Here is a 24,364-nt window from a genome sequence, read left to right as displayed (position 1 = left end):
AAAGGCATGTTTTTTCTGCATGCTGGTTTTTCACTGACAGATTTGTAGTGCGTTCCCAACTGTAGGCTATTCCCTGGTTATTAGGCTACAATCCACAGCTAGGCAATTTGTTTTAAGGAGCTATTGATCCTCTGTGGCTAAAGTATAGGCCTTCTCATGGTGTAGTAGGCTATTCTGAATTATTTAATTTATTTCTGAACAGACAGCAGTAATTCTATAACTTTAGCTAATTTATTTCAATTTATCACTGGGGTGCTGCATTTCCTTCAGAACCATTCATGCAATTCTATAAGGAAATAAATGATGAAGTGCAACGCTGGAGAGATGAGAGTTGCAGAATCATGTTCATCAGAGCAGAGAGGGAGAGAGATCGTGGGCCCGTGAAAGGTTTAACAAATTGTGTGAGGAGTAGGATTGAGCAGATTTATCCATCCCCTTCTCCGGGCCGTTGTATTGGGCAGTTCAATGGTGAGAAATGTCTCAGTCCCTGGAGCAAAAACGTTGTGCTACCCAGGAGCACGAGAACAGGACATCAAACATTTTAAACCTGCATCAGGAAATTGAGTATATCAAAGTTCATGTGGGATTCAATGACATTATGAAGGGCAGCTCAGAACAGCTGAAGACGGATTTCAAAGAACTGATTGGGTATCTGCTTGACACCAACAAATGCCCCATAATATCTAGCCTTGCCCCCCCCCCCCCCCCCAGTAGACTTTTAACACTCCATAAACGGCTACGAAACTAATGCAGCTCTGTGGGTGTAACATTTGATGGATATTTTGATACCTTCTGGAAACAAATCTTGTTTTATAATGAGGAGGGTGTACACGAAAATCATTTGGGTTCCTGGATCCTTTCACAGCCTTATAAGGCAGTGTTGAGATAATGACTTATCAATGACCCAAGCCCAGCTCAATTAATCCCTACCTTTGTGTCGCTGAGTTGCCATAATGCTTCAGCAAATGTACGTTATCCCAGTGGCTTTGGAAGCCACCATGTAAGTAACCTAAAGTATGTCCCTCTAACTGCCCTAAATGCCTCTGCTGATCCTACTGTTGTAACTTTAATGTGTTACAGAGTTCATGTTTAAGTTCATTCATTGAGAGGTATCTAAAGATATTTCCTTACACTTATTTACATATGCAATTGTATTGGTTAGTATTGAATTACGCTTTTGACTGCAAGTTCCAGAATGCCTTGCGACAGGAATGAGAGAGATAACGCTCCAGTTGTGTGCAGGTGCAAGGTGATTAACTGATTAAGCTGATTTTCCGCTAGCATCTTACCTGCATTGCTCTGTAGAATCTAAAGTTGTTAAATGTAACGTAAACAAGTATCATTACTAAAAGAAGCTTTCATATCAACTCAACGTCCTGAGTCATTACTTTGAAGACAGTTCATCTAAAATATACAGCTATTGTATGCAGTAATCATGTGCCTGATATCTCAAAGTGCTGTACAGAAACCCAGCCTAAAACCCCAAACAGCAAGCAATGCAGGTGTAGAAGCACGGTGGCTAGGAAAAACTCCCTATAAAGGCCAACACCTAGGAAGAAACCTAGAGAGGAACCAGGCTATGAGGGGTGGCCAGTCCTCTTCTGGCTGTGCCGGGTGGAGATTATAACAGAACATGGCCAAGATGTTCAAATGTTCATAAATGACCAGCATGGTCAAATAATAATAAACACAGTAGTTGTCGAGGGTGCAACAGGTCAGCACCTCAGAAGTAAATGTCAGTTGGCTTTTCATAGCCGATCATTGAGAGTATCTCTACCGCTCCTGAAAACAGCAGGTCTGGGACAGGTAGCACGTCCGGTGAACAGGTCAGGGTTCCATAGCCGCAGGCAGAACAGTTGAAACTGGAGCAGCAGCATGGCCAGGTGGACTGGGGACAGCAAGTAGTCATCATGCCAGGTAGTCCTGAGGCATGGTCCTAGGGCTCAGGTCCTCCGAGAGAGAGAAAGAAAGCGAGAATTAGAGAGAACATTACCATCCTGAGACAAGGCCGAGTATAGCCCACAAACATCTCCGCCATGGCACAACCCAAGGGGGGGTCTCCAATCCAGACAGGAAGACCACATCAGTGACTCAACCCACTCAAGTGACGCACCCCTCCTAGGGACGGCATGGAAGAGCACCCGTAAGCAGTGACTCCCAGTGGAGAGAGGGGAACCGGTCAGGCAGAGACAGCAAGTGCGGTAGGCTGCTCCAGTGCCTTTCCTTTCACCTTCACACTCCTGGGTCAGACTACACTCAATCATAGGACCTACCGAAGAGATGAATCTTCAATAGAGACTTAAAGGTTGAGACTCTCACATGGGTAGGCAGACCATTCCATGGTTTTGGGGCTTCACCATGTTTCATCAATGTACAGCTGTGTGTCATCTGCATAACAGTGAATGTTAACATTATGTTCTCGAATGATATCCCCAAGAGGTCAAATATATATATATATATATATATATATATATATATATATATATATATATAGTGAAAACAATAGTGGTCCTAAAACGGAACCTTGACGAACAACAAACCATCCACAGAGACAAACTTATATCTTTCCGACAGATAAGATCTAAACCAGGCCAGAACTTGTCCATGTAGACCAATTTGGGTTTCCAATCTCTTCAAAAAAATGTGGTGATCGATGGTATCAAAAGCAGCACTAAGGTCTAGGAGCACGAGGACAGATGCAGAGCCTCGGTCTGACGCCATTAAAAGGTAATTTACCACCTTCACAAGTGCAGTTTCAGTGCTATGATGGGGTCTAAAACCAGACTAAATCCTTTCAAATACTTTGTTTGTCTTCAGGAAGGCAGTGAGTCGCTGCGCAACAGCTTTTTCTAAACATTTCGAGAGGAATGGGAGATTCGATATAGGAATTAGGGTCCAGTATGCAGCTTGAAGGTTTAGCGGCCATGATTATTTTCATCATTGTGTCAAGAGATATAGTACTAAAACACTTGAGTGTCACCCTTGATCCTAGGTCTCGGCAGAGTTGTGCAGACTCGGGACAACTGAGCGTTGGAGGAATACGCAGATTTAAAGAGGAGCCAGTAATTTGCTTTCTAATGATCATGATCTTTTCCTCAAAGAAGTTCATGAATTTATCACTGCTGAAGTGAAAACCATCCTCTCTTGGGGAATGCTGCTTTTTAGTTAGCTTTGCGACAGTATCAAAATACATTTTAAATTGTTCTTATTTTCCTCAATTAAGTTGGAAAAATAGGATGATCGAGCAGCAGTGAGGGCTCTTCGATACTGCACGGTATTGTCTTTCCAAGCTAGTCGGAAGAATTCCAATATTCTGGAAGCTTTCTTCAGAGCTCGGGTATACCAGGGAGCTAGTTTCTTATGACAAATGTTTTTAGTTCTTAGGGGTGCTTCTGCATCTGAGGTTTTGCACAAGGTTAATGTTTAGATCCCTCACTTCCAAGGCAGTTATAGTCAATGAACTAATCACTGATCATAATCTTGATGTGATTGGCTTGCCTGAAACATGGCTTAATTAAGCCTGATGAATTTACTGTGTTAAATGAGGCCTAACCTCCTGGTTACACTAGTAACCAAATCCCCCGCTCATCCCGCAAAGGCGGAGGTGTTGCTAACATTTACGATAGCAAATTTAAATTTACAAAAAAATATATATGTTTTTGTCTTTTGAGCTTCTAGTCATGAAATCTTTGCAGCCTACTCACTTTTTATAGCTACTTTTTCACAGGCCTCCTGGGCCATATAAAGCGTTCCTCACTGAGTTCCCTGAATCCCTATCAGACCTTGTCGTCATAGCAGATAATATTCAAATTCTTTAGTGACTTAGTGACATGAAAAGTCCACAGACCCACTCCAAAAGGCTTCCGGGGCCATCATTGACTCAGTGGGGTTTGTCCAACATGTCTCCGGACCTACTCACCGCCACATTCACACTCTGTACCTAGTTTTGTCCCATTGAATAAATGTTGTGGATCTTAATGTTTTCCCTCATAATCCTGGACTATCGGACCACCATTTTATTATGTTTGCAGTCGCAACAAATAATCTGCTCAGACCCCAACCAAGGTTTCATCAAAAGGCATGCTATAAATTATCAGACAACCCAAAGATTCCTTGATGCCCTTCCAAAAATCAGCTAATCACCTAACTGAGGAACTTAATTTAAGTAGCCCTATTTTGAGATGTGAGGTATCACAATCTCTTTCAATAATGGCAGGAATGAAGGAGGTCTTTATTCCAGTGAGATTGCTAAGGGAAACACCGCCATGTTTAGTTTTGCCCAACCTAGGTCGAGGCACAGACACGGTCTCAATGGGGATAGCTGAGCTGACTACACTGACTGTGCTAGTGTCAGGCTCCACTAAGCTGGCAGGCTGGCTAACCCTGCTGCCTGGCCTACACCTTATCTCATTGTGGAGCTAGGGGAGTTAGATCCCTATCTATATTCATAGATAAGATGAGAGCACCCCTCCAGCTAGGATGGAATCCATCACTCCTCAACACTCCTTGGTCCCGTTTGTGGGTGAGTCCCAGAAAGAGGGCCAATTATCTACAAATTCTATCTTTTGGGAGGGGCAGAAAACAGTTTTCAACCAGCGATTGAGTTGTGAGACTCTGCTGTAGAGCTCATCACTCCCCCCTAACTGGGAGGCGGCCAGAGACAATTACTTGATGCCAACACATCTTTCTAGCTGATTTACACTCTGACGCTATGTTGCGCTTGGTGTCCTCTGACTGTTTCATCCTAACATTGTTGATGCCGACGTGGATAACAATATCCCTATACTCTCTACACTTGCAAGTTTTAGCTTTAGCCAGCACCATCTTCAGATTAGCCTTAAAGTCGATAGCCCTGCCCCCTGGTAAACAGTGTATGATCACTGGATGATTCGTTTTAAGTCTAATACTGGTAATGGTAATGGTAAGGTAGTCGCCAATGACTAGGGTGACTCTGACAAACTTTCCCTATGGTTTATTGGACCTTTCCCCATCTCCAACGTCATTAGCCCCTCTGCTGTTCGTCTTCTGTTGCCCCATACCCTTCGTTTACATCCCACTGTCATGTGTCTAAAATCCAACCCATGTCTCACAGACCTTTGTCTCCTGTTTCCAGATCTGGTTTATTGACCTCTGCCTGCCCTTAACCTGCCATTGTGCCTGCCCCTGTTCTTGTAATAAACTTTTGTTACTTCGACACTGTCTGCATCTGTGTCTTCCCTAAAATATGAGAGTTAGCACTGAGGCGTTGTGCCCTCGTGGGAAGTCCACTATGTGCAGCTCACTTTGCACTAACATAAATAACATGAGCATGTCTACTTCTGCTACGCTTCCCAGTAGAGCAATGAAAGCATCCCAGAAAAGTGTTAAAATAACCCACGTTAACATACGTAGTTTAAGAGACAAGGTTCATGAAACAATAATTTGCTAGTAACAGATGACATTCTCACATTCGCTCAAACTCACCTTTTGTCACGCCTTGGTCATTGTATTTTGTGTTTTCGTTATATATTTGGTCAGGCCAGGGTGTGACATGGGTTTAAGTTATTGTATTTTCGTATTGGGGTTTGTAGTATTTGGGATCGCGGTTGATTAGGGGTGTTGTATAGGCTTGGCTGCCTGAGGCGGTTCTCAATCAGAGTCGGGTGATTCTCGTTGTCTCTGATTGGGAACCGTATTTAGGTAGCCTGGTTTCACTTTGTATTTCGTGGGTGATTGTTCCTGTCTCTGTGTAGTTTCACCAGATAGGCTGTAATTAGGTTTCACGTTCCGTTTGTTTTTTTGTATTTTGTATAGTTATTTCATGTGTCACTTTTTCTATTAAAGTCATGAGTAACCACTACGCTGCATTTCGGTCCGACTCTCTTTCCACAAACGAAGAACGCCGTTACAGAATCACCCACCACACACGGACCGAGTGGCGTGGTTACAGGCAGCGACAGCAGGAGCAGAAAAAGGAGGACGTTATGGACAGCAGAGGCATGGAGTATACGTCGTGGGAAGAAATAGACAGGTGGGCGGCCGACCCAGAGAGAGTGCAGGAGCCCGCCTGGGATTCGCTTGAGCAGTGCGAAGAGGGCTACAGGCGAATGGAGTCAAAAAGAAAGACACGGCGGCGCAGAGCGAAAACCGAAAGTAACCCCCAAATATTTATTGGGGGAGGGCTCAGAGAGACAGTGGCTGAGTCAGGAGTCAGACCTGAGCCAACTCTCCCTGTTAATCGTGAAGAGCAGTTGCAGTGGGAGAGGCTGCACCACTTGGAGAATTGGACATGGGAGGAGGAATTAGACGGAAAAGGACCCTGTGCTCAGCCTGGAGAATATCGCCGTCCCGAGGAAGAAATAGAGGCGGCTAAAGCGGAGAGGCGCTGGTATGAGAAGGCAGCACGGCGACGCAGTTGGAAGCCCAAAAAGCAGCCCCAAAAAATTATTGGGGGGGGCTTAAAGGGAGTATGGCTATGCCAGGTAGGAGACCTGCAAAAAAAACTCCCTGTGCTTACCGGTAGGCTAGAGAGACCGGGCAGGCACCGTGTTATGCTATGGAGCGCACTGTGTTTCCAGTGCGGGTGCATAGCCCGGTGCGGTTCATACCAGCCCTTCCTATTGGCCGGGCTAGAGTGGGCATCGAGCCAGGTAAGCTTGGGCAGGCTCTGTGCTCAAGAGCTCCAGTGCGCCTGCACGGTCCGGTCTATCCAGAGCCAACTCTCCTTGTTTATCGTGAAGAGCCAAGGAGGAGACCTGAACCAGAGCCGGTGTTAGAGGGGAGCGAAGCAGAGACAGTGAAGGAGTTAATGGGGAAGGTGGAGTGGAGAGTAATGAGGGAGTTGCTAGCTTTGTGCTTTAGGTACAAGATTTGTCCGACGGAGCGTGTCAGGGATTTAATGGCACCTGGGTCAGCGCTCCATACTCGTCCTGAGGTGCGTGTTAGTCGGCTGGTGAAAAATGTGCCAGCCTCACGCACCAGGCCTCCTGTGTACCTACCTAGCCTTGCACGTCCTGTGCCAGTCCTGCTCTCAGGCTCTCCAGTACACCTTCACGGTCCAGTCCATCCTGTGCCACCTTCACACACCAGTCCTCCGGTAGCAGCTCCCCGCACCAGGCTTCCTGTGCGTGTCCTCGATCCTGTAGCACCAGTTCCAGCACCAGGCCTTCTGTGCGCCTCGTCTGTTCAGCACAGCCAGAGCCTTCCTTCCCTCCTGCGCTGTCGGAGTCTCCCGCCTGTTCAGCACAGCCAGACTCTTCCTTCCCTCCTGCGCTGTCGGAGTCTCCCGCCTGTTCAGTGCTATCAGAGTCTTCCTTCTCTACAGCACTGCCGGAGCCTCCTGCCTGTTCGGAGCAGCCAGAGCTGTCAGTCTGCATAGAGCAGCTAGATCTGCCAGTCAGCCATGATCTTCTAGATCCGCGAGTCAACCAGTCTCTTCCAGATCTGCCAGTCAACCAGTCTCTTCCAGATCTGCCAGTCAACCAGTCTCTTCCAGATCTGCCAGTCAACCAGTCTCTTCCAGATCTGCCAATCAACCAGTCTCTTCCAGATCTGATAGTCAACCAGTCTCTTCCAGATCTGCTAGTCAACCAGAATCTTCCAGATCTGCCAGCCAGCCAGGATCTACCAGAGCCTACTACCTGCCTGAGCTTCATCTCAGTACTGGGCTTCCTCTCAGTACTGGGCTTGCCCCTCAGTTCCGGGCTGCCCCTCAGTCTCTAGCTGCCCCTCAGTCTCCAGCTGCCCCTCAGTCTCCAGCTGCCCCTCAGTCTCGAACTGCCCCTCAGTCCCGAGCTGCCCCTCAGTCCCGAGCTGCCCCTCAGTCCCGAGCTGCCCCTCAGTCCCGAGCTGCCCTCAGGTCTGTGGGGTTCTGGGTGAGGACTATTAGGCTTACATTTATCATGACAAACAGGCGGGGAGGGAGATGGGAATGGCAACTGGACTGAGGGATGTCACCCTGTTTACTCCCATCACTCACTCTCTCCCTCGCCATCTCTCACCCTCTCTTCCTTTACACCTGTCTTTCTCTCTCCAGCACTCCCTGTCTCTCCCTTTCTCAACTCTATACCTTTCTCCATATGTTTCCCTTTGGACCTCTCTCTCAGTTTCTCATCTTCTCTCCCCCACTCTCTCGCTCTCTTTCTCTTTCCCCCTCCCTCCCATGTCTCTCCCACCCTAATCTTATCTCTTTCTCTCTCTGTAGTTGGGTATACCATGAATGATCTGATCTTCGAGTGGTTGGCAGAGAACCCGGTGCAGGTGGCTGATGATCTGACACTCCCTCAGTTCGTGCTGAAAGATGAGCAGGATCTGGGCTACTGTACCAAGCACTACAACACAGGTGGGACCTTGGTGGAACTTAAGTGGAAGAGCACATTGTTAAGATTGTTTTTCTGAAAGGAACATAAATGGCAGAATGGAGCTTTGGGGGTTGGGGATTGTGTTTAAATTGATGTTTAAGAAAATAGTTCAGAGCATAATTTGTTGAGAGAGCTGGTGCTTTCTGCAGAATGATTAAAAGTGCTAGATGCTGCAGAAACATTGATAAATGTACATGAGAAAAAAAGCTAATTAAGTGCTCAATGGAGTAGCAGCAACTTCCTTCTCAACATATGATCTGAACTCCATGGACCAGTGGCAACTTTTCCAACCTACACACAAAAAACACGTAAATTCTACAGAATTTGCCAAAAGACTGACTTAAGTATTTGCCAATTCTATCGGTTATGGTGGCAGGTAAATTCACCTGCATCGAGGTTAAGTTCCACCTGGAGAGACAGATGGGCTACTACCTGATCCAGATGTACATCCCCAGCCTGCTCATCGTCATCCTGTCCTGGGTCTCCTTCTGGATCAACATGGATGCTGCCCCGGCTAGAGTGGGCCTGGGCATCACCACCGTGCTCACCATGACCACCCAGAGCTCTGGGTCCCGGGCCTCTTTACCCAAGGTGAGCATAGATAACGCTCTACCGGGAGGATGATGGATAGCGAGTCTAGTAAGTGCTATCAGTGCTAATTTTGCAAGGCGTGGAAACACTAGTCACATGAAGGGTCACTGTCAACGCAAAGCTTGTAGAAACTGGTAGCATATGTATCAGAATGTTTCAAATGGTTTCAATTTAATCATATAACTCCTCTCCCAATGCTGACTGGCTATTTCAGATGTCACTTTAATGGGCTGGCACCTGGTTATTGTCACCTGCCAGATCAACGGAATGCAATGTTAATGGTCCAGTTCATACCAATTACTTCTAGCATCTGCAATGCTAGGCCTCTAGGTTTGTTGGACTGGAATATCCAATTTAGATACAGTAGTTAGGCCATGTCTAGACAGGTAGCTGGCAAAATATTACTATGGAGTGAACTCAACTGGAATTTCAAACCTGAGTTTGACATGTTTTGACGTTAACGTGTTCATGAACAGAGCAGAGTTGACATTCCCTGGCTGATGTATGAGTCTATGTGAATCTGATGCATCTGCCTGCATCTTATTTTCTCCCGTTACAATTTTGGGCCATTCTGAAGACGAGGCTCATTAGTCTCACTAGTCCTGTGTTGCTCAGTTGGTAGAGCAGCTCCAAGGTTGTGAGTTCAATTCCCACAGGGGACCAGTATGAAAAAAGTATAAAAAAATGTATGCACTCACTGTTATAAGTCTCTCTGGATAAGAGCGTCTGCTAAATGACTCAAACGTAGTCTGCATGTTTAGGGCAGTGTCAGTATGCCATTTCCCCTTTAATTACGCCCACCAACGCCTCCATTGATTCACTATTGATGACCCAGTTGCCTTGTGTGCCTCTCTCCGCCAGGTGTCCTACGTGAAGGCCATTGACATCTGGATGGCCGTGTGCTTGCTGTTCGTGTTCGCTGCGCTGCTCGAGTATGCAGCAGTCAACTTTGTCTCGCGGCAACACAAGGAGTTTATCAGGCTGAGGAAGAAGCGACGGCGGCAAAGAATAGTGAGTGTAAATCGCCAGACACACACACTGGACAAACACACCTGTCACTTTCTACCACACTGACTTACAGACCTTGTTATTGTGCGCTGCTGTATATTCAGAGACTGACAACAGCAACACACTTCAGCTGGCCGTCACTTTACATGAGGAAGATACAGCTCATTTCAGGCTCAGCTCATTTCCACGGTGAGGACTGACCTGCACAGATGTCCATGTGCTCCCTGCTCCCCTCGTCACACCATTAACCTGGTCTGTAAACACAGGCTAAACCTGTCCTCCAGCCTCGCATCACTGGAACTCTGGGAGAGTAAAATAGGGAGTTTTATGGCTGAATAAGAGCTTAGGAGGAGTAAAATATTGCTGATCTGAAGTATTACTATCCAGCCAAAAGAACCAATCCACCATGTAGCCACTTGTAAAGAATGGAGAGCGGTAAATGCTACTGAGCACAAATTACAAGAAGGGAGACCCTTTAGCGAAATAGAAAATTCACTCTCAAGAGCAGAGACAACAGAGTCTGAAAAAACGCATTAAACGGTGGTCCAAAATGGGTGGGCTGTTTTCCTAGATTATTAAAGCTCCCACTGTCCAGGGCAGACACATCTCACAGATTTAGTGGGCTGTCTACTGGACTCGAATACAATAAAAGGAGCGAAAATTATTTTCCATGAGAGCAAGAAGTAACTCCACATCAGTAGGGCAATTACTCCCATCAAGACATTTGGCTTCTGAATTATCCATCTAGGGTGGTATTGAAGCATGGCCTTGGGCTGATGGAGCACACCTAGCTACCATCACTGACTGACCAGGGTTAATTAGTACCTACTGTACCTCCATGGTCTTCAGCTTGGCGTTGAAAAACAACAGAGGGCAGTCAGACCCTGACACCCAAGCTCCCATGTACGTGTACTGAATACACTACAGCTTACGTCATGAAGGAAATAAAACTATTTTACATCTACTGTATAAGAAAATGAGTTGCAGTGTTTGCAAAGCCAACTTACTTTAGTTCCTCAAGGATATTTTCCTCAGCCTCCTGAGCTACAGTAATTCCCTTGGTTAAAGCCGTTTGTTGATGAATCGTAATTTTAACGTTTTCCTTGAGTGCTTCACTGATTTTAAAGGCTAAATTGCATAGCTTGTTTTCCGTTGAGTTCCGTACCACCATGTTTGATATATTTTACAGTAGCAGCAAAAGGTTGGACACATCTACTCATTCAAGGATTTTTCCTTTATTTTTAGTATTTTCTACATTGTAGAATAATAGTGAAGACATCAACACTATGAAATGACACGTATGGAATCATATATGTCCAAAAAAGTGTTTTATATTTTGTATTTGAGATTCTTCAAAGTTGATACCCTTTGCCTTGATGACAGCTTTGCACATTATTGGCATTCTCTCAACCAGCTTCGTGAGGTAGTCAGTCATCTTGAATGCATTTCAATTAACAAGTGCGCCTTATTAAAAGTTAATTTGTGGAATTTCTTACCATCTTAATGTGTTTGAGCCAGTCAATTGTGTTGTGACAGGGTAGGGGTGGTATACAGAAGACCGCTCTATTTGGTAAAAGACCAAAGTCTATATTATGGCAAGAACAGCTCAAATAAGGAAAGAGAAACGTCCATCGTTACTTTAAGACATGAAGGTCAGTCAATGCGGAACATTTCAAGAACTTTCAAAGTTTCTTCAAGTGCAGTGGCAAAAACCATCAAGCGATATGATGAAACTGGCTCTCATGAGGACCGCCACAGGTTAGGAAGACTCAGAGTTACCTCTGCTGCAGAGGATAAATTCATTAGATTTAACTGCACCTCAGAGTGCAACCCAAATAAATGCTTCACAGAGTTCAAGTAACAGACACATCTCAACATCAACTGTTCAGAGGAGACTGGGTAAATCAGGCCTTCATAGTTGAATTGCTCCAAAGAAACCACTGCTAATAGACACCAATAAGAAGAAGAGACTTGTTTCGGCCAAGAAACACAAGCAATGGACATTAGACCGGGTGAAATGTGTCCTTTGGTCTGATGAGTCCAAATTTAAGATTTTTGGTTCCAACCTCTGTGTCTTTGTGAGACGCAGAGTAGGTCAACGGATGATCTCTGCATGTGTGGTTCCAACCGTGAATCACAGAGGAGGAGGTGTGATGGTGTGGGTGTGCTTTGCTGGTGACACTGTCAGTGATTTATTTACAATTCAAGTCATACTTAACCAGCATGCCTACCACAGAATTCTGCAGTGATACGCCATCACATCTGGTTTGCGCTTAGTGGGACTATCATTTAATTTTCAACAGGACAGTGATCCAAAACACACCTCCAGGCTGTGTAAGGGCTATTTGACCAAGGATAGTTATGGAATGCTGCATCAGATGACCTGGCCTCCACAATCACCAAAGCTGTTAAAGGCAAAGGGTGGCTACTTTGAAGAATCTCAAATACAAATATTCCATGTGTTATTTCATCATTTTAATGTCTTCACTATTATTCTGCAATGTAGAAAATAGTACAAATAAAGAAAAACCCTTGAATGAGTAGGTGTGTCCAAACTTTTGACTGTTACTGTATGTTCACATCTTTTGTCTATTTTTGGCTCAAAGAAAGTAATGTACTTTTGCTTAATTTGGAATGAAGCAGATAGCATTTCCTGCACTCAGCAAAATTATTAGATTAGCATTTCTTAGGAATTACATTTTGCAGCACCTGAGCACATCATTCTTTCAGGTCCCTTGTATTATAGACAAAAGCTGAGAAAAAAGGTACACAATCCAATGTGCAGCTCATTTCTGATTGGTATTAAAAGAGAGAATAGCATGGTTTCAAATGACATTTTTCCAATCTATGTATTGCTCCTTTCTCTGCGGAGGACATGGCCTTGTCCAATCAACCGCCGAGTGTAGAGTCAGAGAGGAAAGTGAACGACCTGCCTGGCAACAACACCATCAGCACCAGCTACCACGGAAACCTGAATCAGCACTGCAGGGCCTATGCCAGGGTAAAACTGACCCCTGTATCACCTCTGAACCCAAAGTGAATGTTCCATCACCTCTGTCCACTCAAACTTAATCTGTTGACCCCCAAAACCGAATGTCTTCCACCACATCTGATCCCCAAAGCGAATCCCCTGAAACAAGTCCCTTTTGACCTTTCTCACCCCCCCCTGGTCTGCTCCTGCCCTTTTACGCCATCCTAATTCTAAACGTTAAATTAAAGCCTGATGTAATTCCGTGTCATCGGCTCCAGGTGGGTACTCTTCGGGGGGGGGGGGGGTTCACCTTCGCTGTCTTCTCAAGAAAGCACAAAGACATGACACAGGACATCCTCTGCTCTGAGGGTGTTGGCATGTACTGATCGCTTAGTACTTGGAGATTTTTTTTATTGAGTAAAAAAATGTGCCTTCAGAAGGTATCCATACCCCTTGACATATTCCACATATTGTTGTGTTACAGCCTGAATTCAACATTGATTTAAAAAAAATACATTCTCACCCAATGACATAGTGAAAACAAATGTTATTATTATTATATATATTATTATCAAATTCACTGAAAATAAAATACTGAAATATCTCATTTAAATAAGTATTCATACCCCTGTAGGAAAAAACGGTTGTTGATCATTGCTAGACAACCATTTTCAGGTCTTGCCATTGATTTCCAAGTAGATTTAAGTCAAAACTGTAACTCGGACAGTCAGGAACATTCACTTTCTTCTTGGTAAGCAACTCCAGTGTAGATTTGGCCTTGTGTTATTGTCCTGCTGATAGGTGAATTAATCTCCCAGTGTCTGGGTGGAAAGCAGACTGAACCAGGTTTTCCTCTAGGATTTTCCCTGTGCTTCACTCCACTCCATTTATTTTTTACCCTGAAAAACTACCCACTCCTTAACGATTACAAGCATACCCATGAAATGATGCAGCCACCACGGTGCTTGAAAATATGGAGAGTGGTATTCAGTAATGTGTTGTACTGGATTTTACTGGGTTTAATGATAAACCATCAAAAGTGTAATTAATTACTTCACCATAATCAAAAGGGATATTCAATGTCTGTTTTTTTTATCCATCTACTAATAGGTGCCCTTATTTGTGATGCATTGGAAAACCTCCCTGCTCTTTGTGGTTGAATCTGTGTTTGAAATACACTGCTCGCCTGAGGGACCTTATAGACAATTGTTTGTGAGGTAGTTATTAAAAATAATGTTAAATACTATTATGTGACTTGTTAAGCAAATGTTTACTCATGTAGGCGTGCCATAACAAATCAGTTGAATACTTTTTGACTAAAGACATTTCAGCTTTTAATTTTGAATTAATTTGCGAACATTTAGAAAAACATCATTCCATTTTGATATTATGAGGTATTGTGTATAGGCCAGTGACAAAACAAAATCCAAATTTAATAAATGTTCAATTCAGGCTGTAACACAAAAAAATACCTGCCAAGGGTCAGGGAGAAAGTCACCCGGGAGGCTCAATTCACTCACTGCCTTAACACTGACTACTAATAACCCAATTTAGATCCCACATCCCACCTTTCCCTGCCAAAGCGCATCTCTCAAGGTGTGAGAGGACTGTCAACATTAAGCTACATGTCTATTAATATTCTCCACAAAGATAGGGAACATGGCATCTCACTCTGCATGGAAAGAGTGCCCCGCTATCCATCATTGGTAATGCCCATTGTGTGTTTTTGTCGGGACCCTGACTTTTCACTCCGGCACCTTGATAGGTATATTATTTCAGAAGTTTAGATTTTTTAAAAGTCTGTGTCCTTAGCCTACAAAGAGAAATGGAGGTACATTTTTTTACTTTGGTAATTAAAATGGCCCTTTCGCGTTAATGATACTGTTCCTCTCCAGTATCGTTAAGAAACACTAGTGGCAATGATTTAATTGAAATATGTGTTGGTTTCAGGGTGTGGTTTGATGTGGATGTCTCTTGTGTTTTCGCAGGTGGGAAGAGTTAGACAAATGATTTTGCCAATTAGCTTCACCCGGCTGGCAAAATTGGTTGGACTTTGGATAGCCTATCTCCGGGGCTAGTTAGAAACCGTCAATAAATTACACAATGTAAATGAGACATATTGTACACCTTTTAGTTTTCTCATGAAATGGTTTCAATATTTGTATATTCATTTCTACTATTTATAGTTGGTTTGAGGTTTTTAAGTCATTGAGATGTGGAGACAATTTTAACGTATTGTCCCATGTAGCTTAACCCTCAACAAGACAAAGCTGCACTTCCTTCCGGGTAAGGCTTGTCCACTCCAAGACCTCTCCATCAAGGTGGACAACTCAGGTTCATGATCTACAATATCCGTGGAGTACAACGTTTCCTCACACAAGAAACGGCACACCTCCGAATCCAGGCACTTGTCTTCTCCCGTCTGGACTACTGCAGCTGGCTCTGTTGGCTGGACTCCCCGCTTGTGCCATCTTGTGCCCCATCTTGTGCCCTCCCCGCTTGTGCCCTGGAATTTATCCAGAACGCAGCAGCCAACCTGGTGTTCAACCTTCCCAAGTTCTCTCATGCCACCCCCTCCTCCGCACACTCCACTGACTTCCAGTCGAAGCGTCCACTACAAGACCATGATGCTTGCCCAGGTGCTTGCGTCTGCCACCTCTGGTCTGTTGGGCATCCTAACCCTACGGGAGGTCAGCTCCCGCTCAGCCCAGTCAAAACTGTTCTTTCTACGACTGTAATATGTGGTTGACTCACATAGCTTAAGATCTTAAGATAAATGCACTAACTGTAAGTCGCTCTGGATAAGAGCATCTGCTAAAATGTTTTTTTTTTTTTACAAATTACATTGTGTAATTTAACAACGGTCCCTAACAAGCCCCACAGGGATATCCAAAGTCAATGCAAATTGACCACGGGCAATACGATTGGGTCGCATGCAGCTGCCAAGCTGTTGGCATGTGGGCAGGGTTGACAAAAAATCAAACTTCACTTAGGTTGTGATTTCTGACTTTATACCAAAATTACACTGACTTTATAACCAAAATTACACTTTGTAGTAAACTTTGACAGTAGAATACATGATTATGACTCATATCGATGCCACATAGGCTGTTTTCTAAATGAGAAGTTGTTTTTAGGGGCAATTGCACTTTAAGTCCAGACATGCTTGTTGTTTTTCATTTTAAGTTGAGGAAGTAATGCCCTCACCCTGTTGCCCTTTTGCCTGCATCTGAGAATTACCCACTGGGAAGAAATATGAGTTAATGCCAGTTGACAGTGAAGAGCCAATTTGTGCTTTCTTTTTGCTTCATTCCCCAGGAAGAGGAACTGGTGAGAGACAGCCGTGGGTTTTACTTCCGTGGCTACGGACTGGGTCACTGCCTGCAAACCAAGGATGGAACGGCGGTGGAAGGGGCCACAATCTTCGCCCCACCGGTGTCCACCATGTATGATGGAGAGGTGGTCCGCAAGCGCTTTGTGGACCGGGCCAAGCGCATCGACACGATATCCCGTGCAGTCTTCCCTCTGAGCTTCCTCTTCTTCAACATTTTCTACTGGATTACCTACAAAGTGCTGCGACATGAGGACATCCACGCAAATTTGTAATACGCTCTCTGCTCTATTCCCAACGACCTCTAATTGTTACATGCTACTTTTTTTTCATTGTTTTTTTTTCAACCAAAACTGCCTATCAGATATACATTAAAAGTGTTTCAGGGGCATATGCTTCGCAACAGTTGCCATTGATGCTAAAAACTCTGTGCTCAGGTGCGTCTTCAGGATTTCAGAGAGAGAGAGAGAGAGAAAGTGTGTATGAAAAGAAAGTGAAGATGTGAATTTAAACTGGTGTTAGAGTGCTATTTGTTATTGCATTCTCTTTTATCTTAGTCATCTTGTTTTGACTGGATTACAGCGGAAACATAATAATGCTAGTCTTTGAACTTCTGCCTGAACTCTGAACTATGGCTAAAGGCAGATACCACAAGGGAATATTAGTCATGGCTGGATGGATACTACTGACTTGAATTTTACCAATCAACGCATCTTTGAATGAATGTAAAAAAAGAAGGAAAAAAGGTTTTTTTTTTACAACTTTACAATGCCAAACAAATGGATGTGAGGGAGGGATTGGGGTCTTTGATATTTCTGGATTTAAATGAGGTGATGATGATATGTTGTTTTAACTACATATGACAATAGATTATATACAGTGCATTCGGAAAGCATTCAGACCACTTGAGTTTTTCCTCATTTTGTTACGTTACAGCCTTATTCTAAAATGTATTAAATCGTTTTCCCCCTAATCAATCTACACACAATACCATATAATGACAAACCAAAAATAGATTTTTACAAAAACATTTTTTTTAAATAAAAAACAAAACAATGGAAAAAAATATTTACACAAGTATTCAGACCCTTTACTTATTGAAGCACCTATGGCAGCAATTACAGCCTCGAGTCTTCTTGGTATGACGCTACAAGCTTGACACACCTGTTTTTGTGGAGTTTCTCCCATTCTTCTCTGCAGATCCTCTCAAGCTCTATCAGGTTGGATGGGGAGTGTCACTGCACAGCTATTTTCAGGACTCGCCAGAGATGTTCGATCGGGTTAAAGTCCAGGCTCTGGCTGAGCCACACAAGGACATTCAGAAACTTGTCCCGAAGCCACTCCTGCATTGTCTTGGCTGTGTGTTTAGGGTTGTTGTCCTGTTGGAGTGGGAACCTTTGCCCAGTCTGAGGTCCTGGTTTTCATCAAGGATCTCTCTGTACTTTGCTCAGTTCATCTTTGCCTCGATCCTGACTAGTCTCCCAATCCTTGCCACTGAAAAACATCCTCACAGCATGATGCTGCCACCACCATGCTTCACTGTAGGAATGGTGCAAGGTTTCCTCCAGACGTGACGCTTGGCATTCAGGCCAAAGAGTTCAATCTTGGTTTCATCAGACCTGAGAATCTTGAGCACAACTGCATCCTGTTTCTGCTGATTCTACAACTTAATTGGAGTCCACCTGTGGTAAATTAAATTGATTGGACATGATTTGTGAAGGCACAAACCTGTCTATATGCCTCTGCCATGTGGCTTCCGTCTGGCCACTACCCGATGGTTGTCCTTCTGGAAGATTCTCCCATCTCCACAGAGGAACTCTGGAGCTGTCAGAGTGACAATTGGGTTGTTGGTCACCTCCCTGACCAAGGCCCTTCTCACCTGATTGCTCAGTTTGCGCCGGGAGGCCAGCTCTATGAAGAGTCTTGGTGGTTCCAAACTTCTTCCATTTAAGAATGATGGAGCCCACTGTTCTTGGGAACCATTAATACTGCATAAATGTTTTGGTACCCGTCTTCAGATCTGTTTCTCGACACAATCCTGTCTCGGAGCTCTACAGACAATTCCCTCGACCTCATGGCTTGGTTTTTGCTCTGACACTCACTGTCAACTTTGGGACCTTATGTAGAAAGGTGTGTGCCTTTCCAAATCATGTCTAATCAATTGATTTTACCACCGGTGGAAACAGGATGCAGCTGAGCTAAATTTCGAGTCTCATAGCAAATGGTCTGAATAGTTATGTAAATAAAGTATTTCTGTTTTTAATGATCAATAAATGTACAATTCTAAAAACCAGTTTTCACTTTGTTATTATGGGGTATTGTTTGTAGAGTGATGGGTAAAAACAATTTTTTAAATCAATTTTAGAAGGTTGTAATGTAACAAAATGTGGAAAAAGTCAAGCGGTCTGAATGCTTTCCGAAAGCACTGCATGTGTGTTTATATATACATACAGTACCCGTCAAAAGTTTGGACAAACCTACTCATTCAAGGGTTTTTCTTTATTTTTACTATTTTCTACATCAAAACTAGGAAATAACACATATGGAGTCATGTTAAACAAAACAAAATATATTTTATATTTGAGATTCTTCAAAGTAATCACCTTTGCCTTGATGACAGCTATGCACACTCTTGGCATTTCTCAACCAGCTTCATGAGTTAGTCACCTGGAATGCATTTCAATTAACAGGTGTGCCTTGTTAAAAGTTCATTTGTGAAATGTCCTTCCTTCTTAATGTGTTTGAGCCAATACAGAAGCCCAATTTGAATTGAATAAAGAACAAGTCCGTATTATGGCAAGAACAACAACAAAAAAGCAAAGAGAAACGACAATCCATCATTACTTTAAGACATGAATGGTTAGAACTTGTTCTCAACTTTCCTAACTGGTTCAATAAAAGTTCAATAAAAAAAATAAAAAAAATACGGAACATTTCAAGAACTTTGAAAGTTTCTTCAAGTGCAGTCTAAACACCATCAAGCTCTATGATGAAACTGTCTTTCATGACTACCGGCACAGGAAAGGGACGTCTGCAGCAGAGGATAAGTTCTTTAGAGTTACCAACCTCAGAAATCGGCAATTAACTGCAACTTAGATTGAAACCCAAATAAATGCTTCAGAGTTCAACTAACAGAGACATCTCAACATCAACTGTTCAAAGCAGACTGTGTGAATCAGGCGTTCGTGGTTGATTGGCTGAAAATAAACCACTACTAAAGGACACAATAAGAAGAAGAGATTTGCTTGTGCCAAGAAACACAAGCAATAGACATCAGACCGGTGGAAATCTGTCCTTTGGTTTGATGATTCCAAACTTGAGATTTTTGGTTCAAACCGCTGTGTCTTTGTGAGATGCAGAATAGGTGAAAGGGTGATCTCCACATGTGTGGTTCCCACCGTGAATCAATGAGGAGGAGGTGTGGTGGTGCATTGCTGGTGACACTGGCTGAGATTTATTTAGCATTCAAGGCACATTTAACCTGCATAACTAACACAGCATTCTGCAGCGATACGCCATCACATCTGGTTTGTGCTTAGTGGGACTATCATTTGTTTTTCAACAGAACAATGACCCAACACACTTCGAGTCTGTGCAAGGGCTTTTTGACCAAGACGGAGAGTGATGGAGTGCTGCATCAGATGACCTGGCCTCCACAATCACCCGACCTCCACAAAATTGAGATGATTTGGGATGAGTTGGACCACAGAGTGAAGGAAAAGCAGCTAACAAGTGCTCAGCATATGTGGGAATACCTCCAAGACTGTTGGAAAATCATTCCATTCCAGGGCATTCCAAAGCTGGTTGACAGAATACCAAAAGTGTGCAAAGCTGTCATCAATGCAAAGGGTGGCTACTTAAAAAATCTAAAATCTATTTCTTGGTTACAACATGATTCCAAATGTGTTATTTCATAGTTTTGACGTCTTCACTATTATTCTAAAATGTAGATATTTGCAAGAACAAAGAAAAACACTTGAATGTGTAGGTGTGTCCAAACTAATACAAGTTCTGTATATATAGAGTTGAAGTCGGAAGTTTACACACACTTAGGTTGGAGTCTTAAAAATAGTTTTGGTCCACTCCACAAATTTCTGGTTAACAAACTATAGTCTTGGCAAGTCGGTTAGGACATCTACTTTGAGCATGACACAAGTAATTTTTCCAACAATTGTTTACAGACAGATTATTTCACTTATAATTCACAGTATCACAATTTCAGTGGGTCAGAAGTTTACATACACTAAATTGACTGCCTTTAAACAGCTTGGAAAATTCCAGAAAATGATGTCATGGCTTTAGAAGATAGTCTAATTGACATAATTTGAGTAAATTGGAGGTGTACCTGTGGATGTAATTCAATGACTACCTTCAAACTCAGAGCCTCTTTGCTTGACATCATGTGAAAATCAAAAGAAATCAGCCAGGACCTCAGAAAAAATTGGTAGACCTCCACAAGTCTGGTTCATCCTTGGGAGCAATTACCAAACGCCTGAAGGTCCACGTTCATCTGCACAAACAATAGTACGCAAGTATAAACACCATGGGACCATGCAGGCTACATACCGTTCAGGAAGGAGACGCGTTCTGGTGCGAAAGGGTGCGAAAAGTGCAAATCAATACCAGAACAACAGCAAAGGACCTTGTGAAGATGCTGGAGGAAACAGGTTATTATCTATATTCACAGTAAAACGAGCCCATAAATCGACAATAACCTGAAAGGCTGCTCAGCAAGGAAGAAGCCAGTGCTCTAACTGAACATGGGGACAAAGATCATACTTTTTGGAGAAATGTCCTCTGGTCTGATGAAACAAAAATAGAAGTGTGTTTGGCCATAATGACTATCTTTATGTCTGGAGGAAAAGGGGGGAGGATTTTAAGCCCGGAGAATACCATCCCAACCGTGAAGCATGGGGGTGGCAGCATCATATTGTGGGGGTGCTTTGCTGCAGGAGTGACTGGTGCACTTCACAAAATAGATGGCATCATGGGGGGTGGGGGGGAAATTATGTGAAAATAAGAATTTGTTCTTGACTGACTTGCCTAGTTAAATAAAGGTTTTTAAAAAGTCAGGAAGTTAAAGCTTGGTCGCAAATGGGTCTTCCAAATGGACAATGACCCCAAGCATACTTCCAAAGTTGTGGCAAAATGTCTTAAGGACAACAGAGTCAATGTATTGGAGTGGCCATCACAAAGCACTGACCTCAATCCTATAGAAAATTTGTGGGCAGAACTGAAAAAGTGTGTGCGAGCAGGGAGGCCTACAAACCTGACTCAGTTACACCAGCTCTGTCAGGAGGAATGGTCCAAAATTCACCCAACTTATTGTGGGAAGCTTGTGGAAGGCTACCCGAAACGTTTGACCTGAGTTACACATTTTACAGGCAATAATACCAAATACTAATTGAGTGTATGTAATCTTCAGACCCACTGGGAATGTGATGAATGAAATTAAAGCTGAAATAATTCATTCTCTAATATTGTTCTGACATTTCACATTCTTAAAATAAAATATTGATCCTAACTGACCTAAAACAGGGAATTTTTACTCTGATTAAATGTCAGGAATTGTGAAAAACTGAGTTTAGATGTATTTGGCTAAGGTGTATGTAAACTTCCGACTTCAACTATATATATACTCCGTTCAAAAGTTTGGCGTCATTTAGAAATGTCCTTGTTTTTGCAAGATAAGTATTTTTTTGTCTTTTTTTGTCCTTCAACTAACATTAACTTGATCAAGAATACATTCTTTTACATATAGACATTGTTAATGTTGTAAATGACTATTGTAGCTGTTTTTTTGTGGAATATCTATGTAGGCGTACAGAGGCCCATTATCAGCAACCATTACTCCTGTGTTCCAATTGCACGTTGTGTTAGCTAATCCAAGTTGATCCTTTTAAAAGGCTAATTGATCATTAGAAAACCATTTTGCAATTATATTAGAACAGCTGAAAACTGTTGTTCTGATTAACGATACAAATACTAGCTGAGTATCTGGAGCATCAGCATTTACAGGCTCGAAATGGCCAGAAACAAAGCCCTTTATTGTGAAACTGATAATGGGCCTCTGTACGCCTATGTAGATATTCCATGAAAAATCGGACGTTTCCAGCTCCAATAGTCATTTACAACATTAACAATGTCTACACTGTATTTCTGATCCATTTGATGTTATTTCAATGGACAAAAAAATTGCTTTTCTTTCGAAAACAAGGACATTTCTAAGTGACCAAAATACGTTTGAATGGTAGTGTGTGTGTGTATATATATATATATATATATATATATATATATATATATATATATAATGTATGTACAAATGTATAAACTGTACATAAACAGAGTTGTTCGTCGATTGCACAGCACAGTATTTCTTTTTGTCTAACATTTGAATAAATGGATATTCTGCCAGGAAATAGTGATTGCTTTTGTTCCTCTGTCCCTGAATCTTTTTTATTGCAGAAGATAAAATACCTATAATACACCAAAGATTCAAGTCTGACTTTCAAAACACATAGTCAGGAAATTCCTCAACAGATTTACAGCATCATAGACAATTGCTTCTGTTATAGTCTTCCATTAGTTTCCATTTGTGTACACCAACGGCTGGCCAAATTCCATTAGGCAAATGCAAAATAGAAAAGTGACTCCACTATTTTGTTAAATTGTACAACTATTTCTCCTTGCAAATTAAACAAATTCTGTCAACAGCTCACATCAACTTTTCTCAAAGAAACATCACTGACAGAATCCTTGAGCAAAAACGTATAAAAGCTACCATTCATTTTTCAGTCCCCAGAGTGGCTATGGAGGTTTGGAGAAATGGAAAAATAATTTGGGCATCGCTGACATGGGAGGATGAATTCATATTTTAAATAGGTAATCAGAATGTGTTTTTATCAACTAATGAGTTTGAAAAGGAGTCGACGTTTCACCGTTAATGAAAATCCATTTAGACTTGCAGCTTCAGTTTACTGTCCTTTGTCTTAGGTGAGGCATTCCTAATCAACACCTCTGGATGCTGTGCTACCACTGGTGGGAGAAGGCTGTTTGTGATTTGTGCCTAGATGTCTATATTAATGGAAGGTTACCCTCTTGCGTGGGAGGCTGTGAAACCTTGATGAACCCATTTGTTAATCAATGCATGTGGGCAGACCCATTAGCACCAACTCTGTCAACTGCTGGACATTTTGAAAACCAGTACGCAAACCAATATACTTGGGGGATAGCTGCATACATTCTCCATACAAGCTGATTTTGAAGGGTTATTTTCCCCTCTGATAGAGCTTATGGTTCTGAAATGACATATACACTTCCACATGCCCACTGCAGATTTAATCCAAGATTGTCCAAAACTCCATTAAAAAACACTGTCCTTACTTAAAAAACAACACTGTCCTAAGTTATGGACGAGAGCTCAAATCCCCTTGGTCTAGATGTAAAGACTGTAAAGAAACATTGCAAATGGGGGAAGGCGAAACTCAACGAGTTTAAGGGTTTCTGGACATGAGAATGAATATAGTGGGTTGACACATTCGTTTAAGCACTGTATATTCGTCTCGGACAGCTTAAGTATATTTCTCAAAAGGAAATCTGAGGGTGATAGGCAAATGTCAAAAATATTGGTTATTGTGCATGACTGCCAGATCAGAACTCCAAAATGAAGATTGCTGTCATTTACTGTAACAACCTTTGCAGCAATAATATCACCATTTATTATTGTAGCTCTGTATAACATGAGAAGGTATTGTCTTATTGTGTGGAGAAAAACAATGCTTTTGTATCAGTTTAAGAGGCTTTTCTCAATCTGCAATCCATGACTGACACGCACAAAATATGTTTTTTGGCGCATCACTCCCATTACGCTCCCTCGCCACCTCCTGAAGGGAACATTTCTCCTCAGGGTCCCTTTACACAGGGAAATGGAGAGAGATTGAGGGGTGGGGATTCCAATAAAGCAGAATCTCACGGATGCCCCTGTTCGATGGCTCAGCGGGCCTTCCTCTTGACAAGCAGCCGGGATTCATAAACTAACTCATTACACACTAACTCCCTGGGAGCAATGACTTTTACAAATGCCGCTCTCGCTCTCGATGAGAGAAAAATGATTGATCTTGGCGA

At 42.8% G+C, this 24,364-nt stretch overlaps 1 protein-coding gene across 3 annotated transcripts in view; it reads left to right on the top strand.

The window, feature by feature from the left end:
- LOC124011356 (glycine receptor subunit alpha-4) overlaps window positions 1-16,993 on the top strand; it is a 34,081-nt gene extending 17,088 nt beyond the window's left edge. For 2 of the 3 annotated variants that reach the window (XM_046324649.1, XM_046324648.1), the window contains exons 6-10: window positions 8,183-8,320; window positions 8,716-8,930; window positions 9,792-9,941; window positions 12,811-12,939; window positions 16,228-16,993. In XM_046324649.1, the coding sequence (XP_046180605.1) occupies window positions 8,183-8,320; window positions 8,716-8,930; window positions 9,792-9,941; window positions 12,811-12,939; window positions 16,228-16,515 (920 nt within the window). In that variant the 3' untranslated portion in view covers window positions 16,516-16,993. The remainder of the gene's footprint in view (window positions 1-8,182; window positions 8,321-8,715; window positions 8,931-9,791; window positions 9,942-12,810; window positions 12,940-16,227) is intronic. The other variant, XM_046324650.1, reaches the window with a different exon arrangement.
- Window positions 16,994-24,364: the final 7,371 nt, after the last annotated feature.

The sequence above is a fragment of the Oncorhynchus gorbuscha genome, linkage group LG23 (genome assembly GCF_021184085.1).
Source record: "Oncorhynchus gorbuscha isolate QuinsamMale2020 ecotype Even-year linkage group LG23, OgorEven_v1.0, whole genome shotgun sequence".
Lineage (NCBI taxonomy): Eukaryota > Metazoa > Chordata > Actinopteri > Salmoniformes > Salmonidae > Oncorhynchus > Oncorhynchus gorbuscha.
This window is presented reverse-complemented; position numbering and strand designations above follow the sequence as displayed.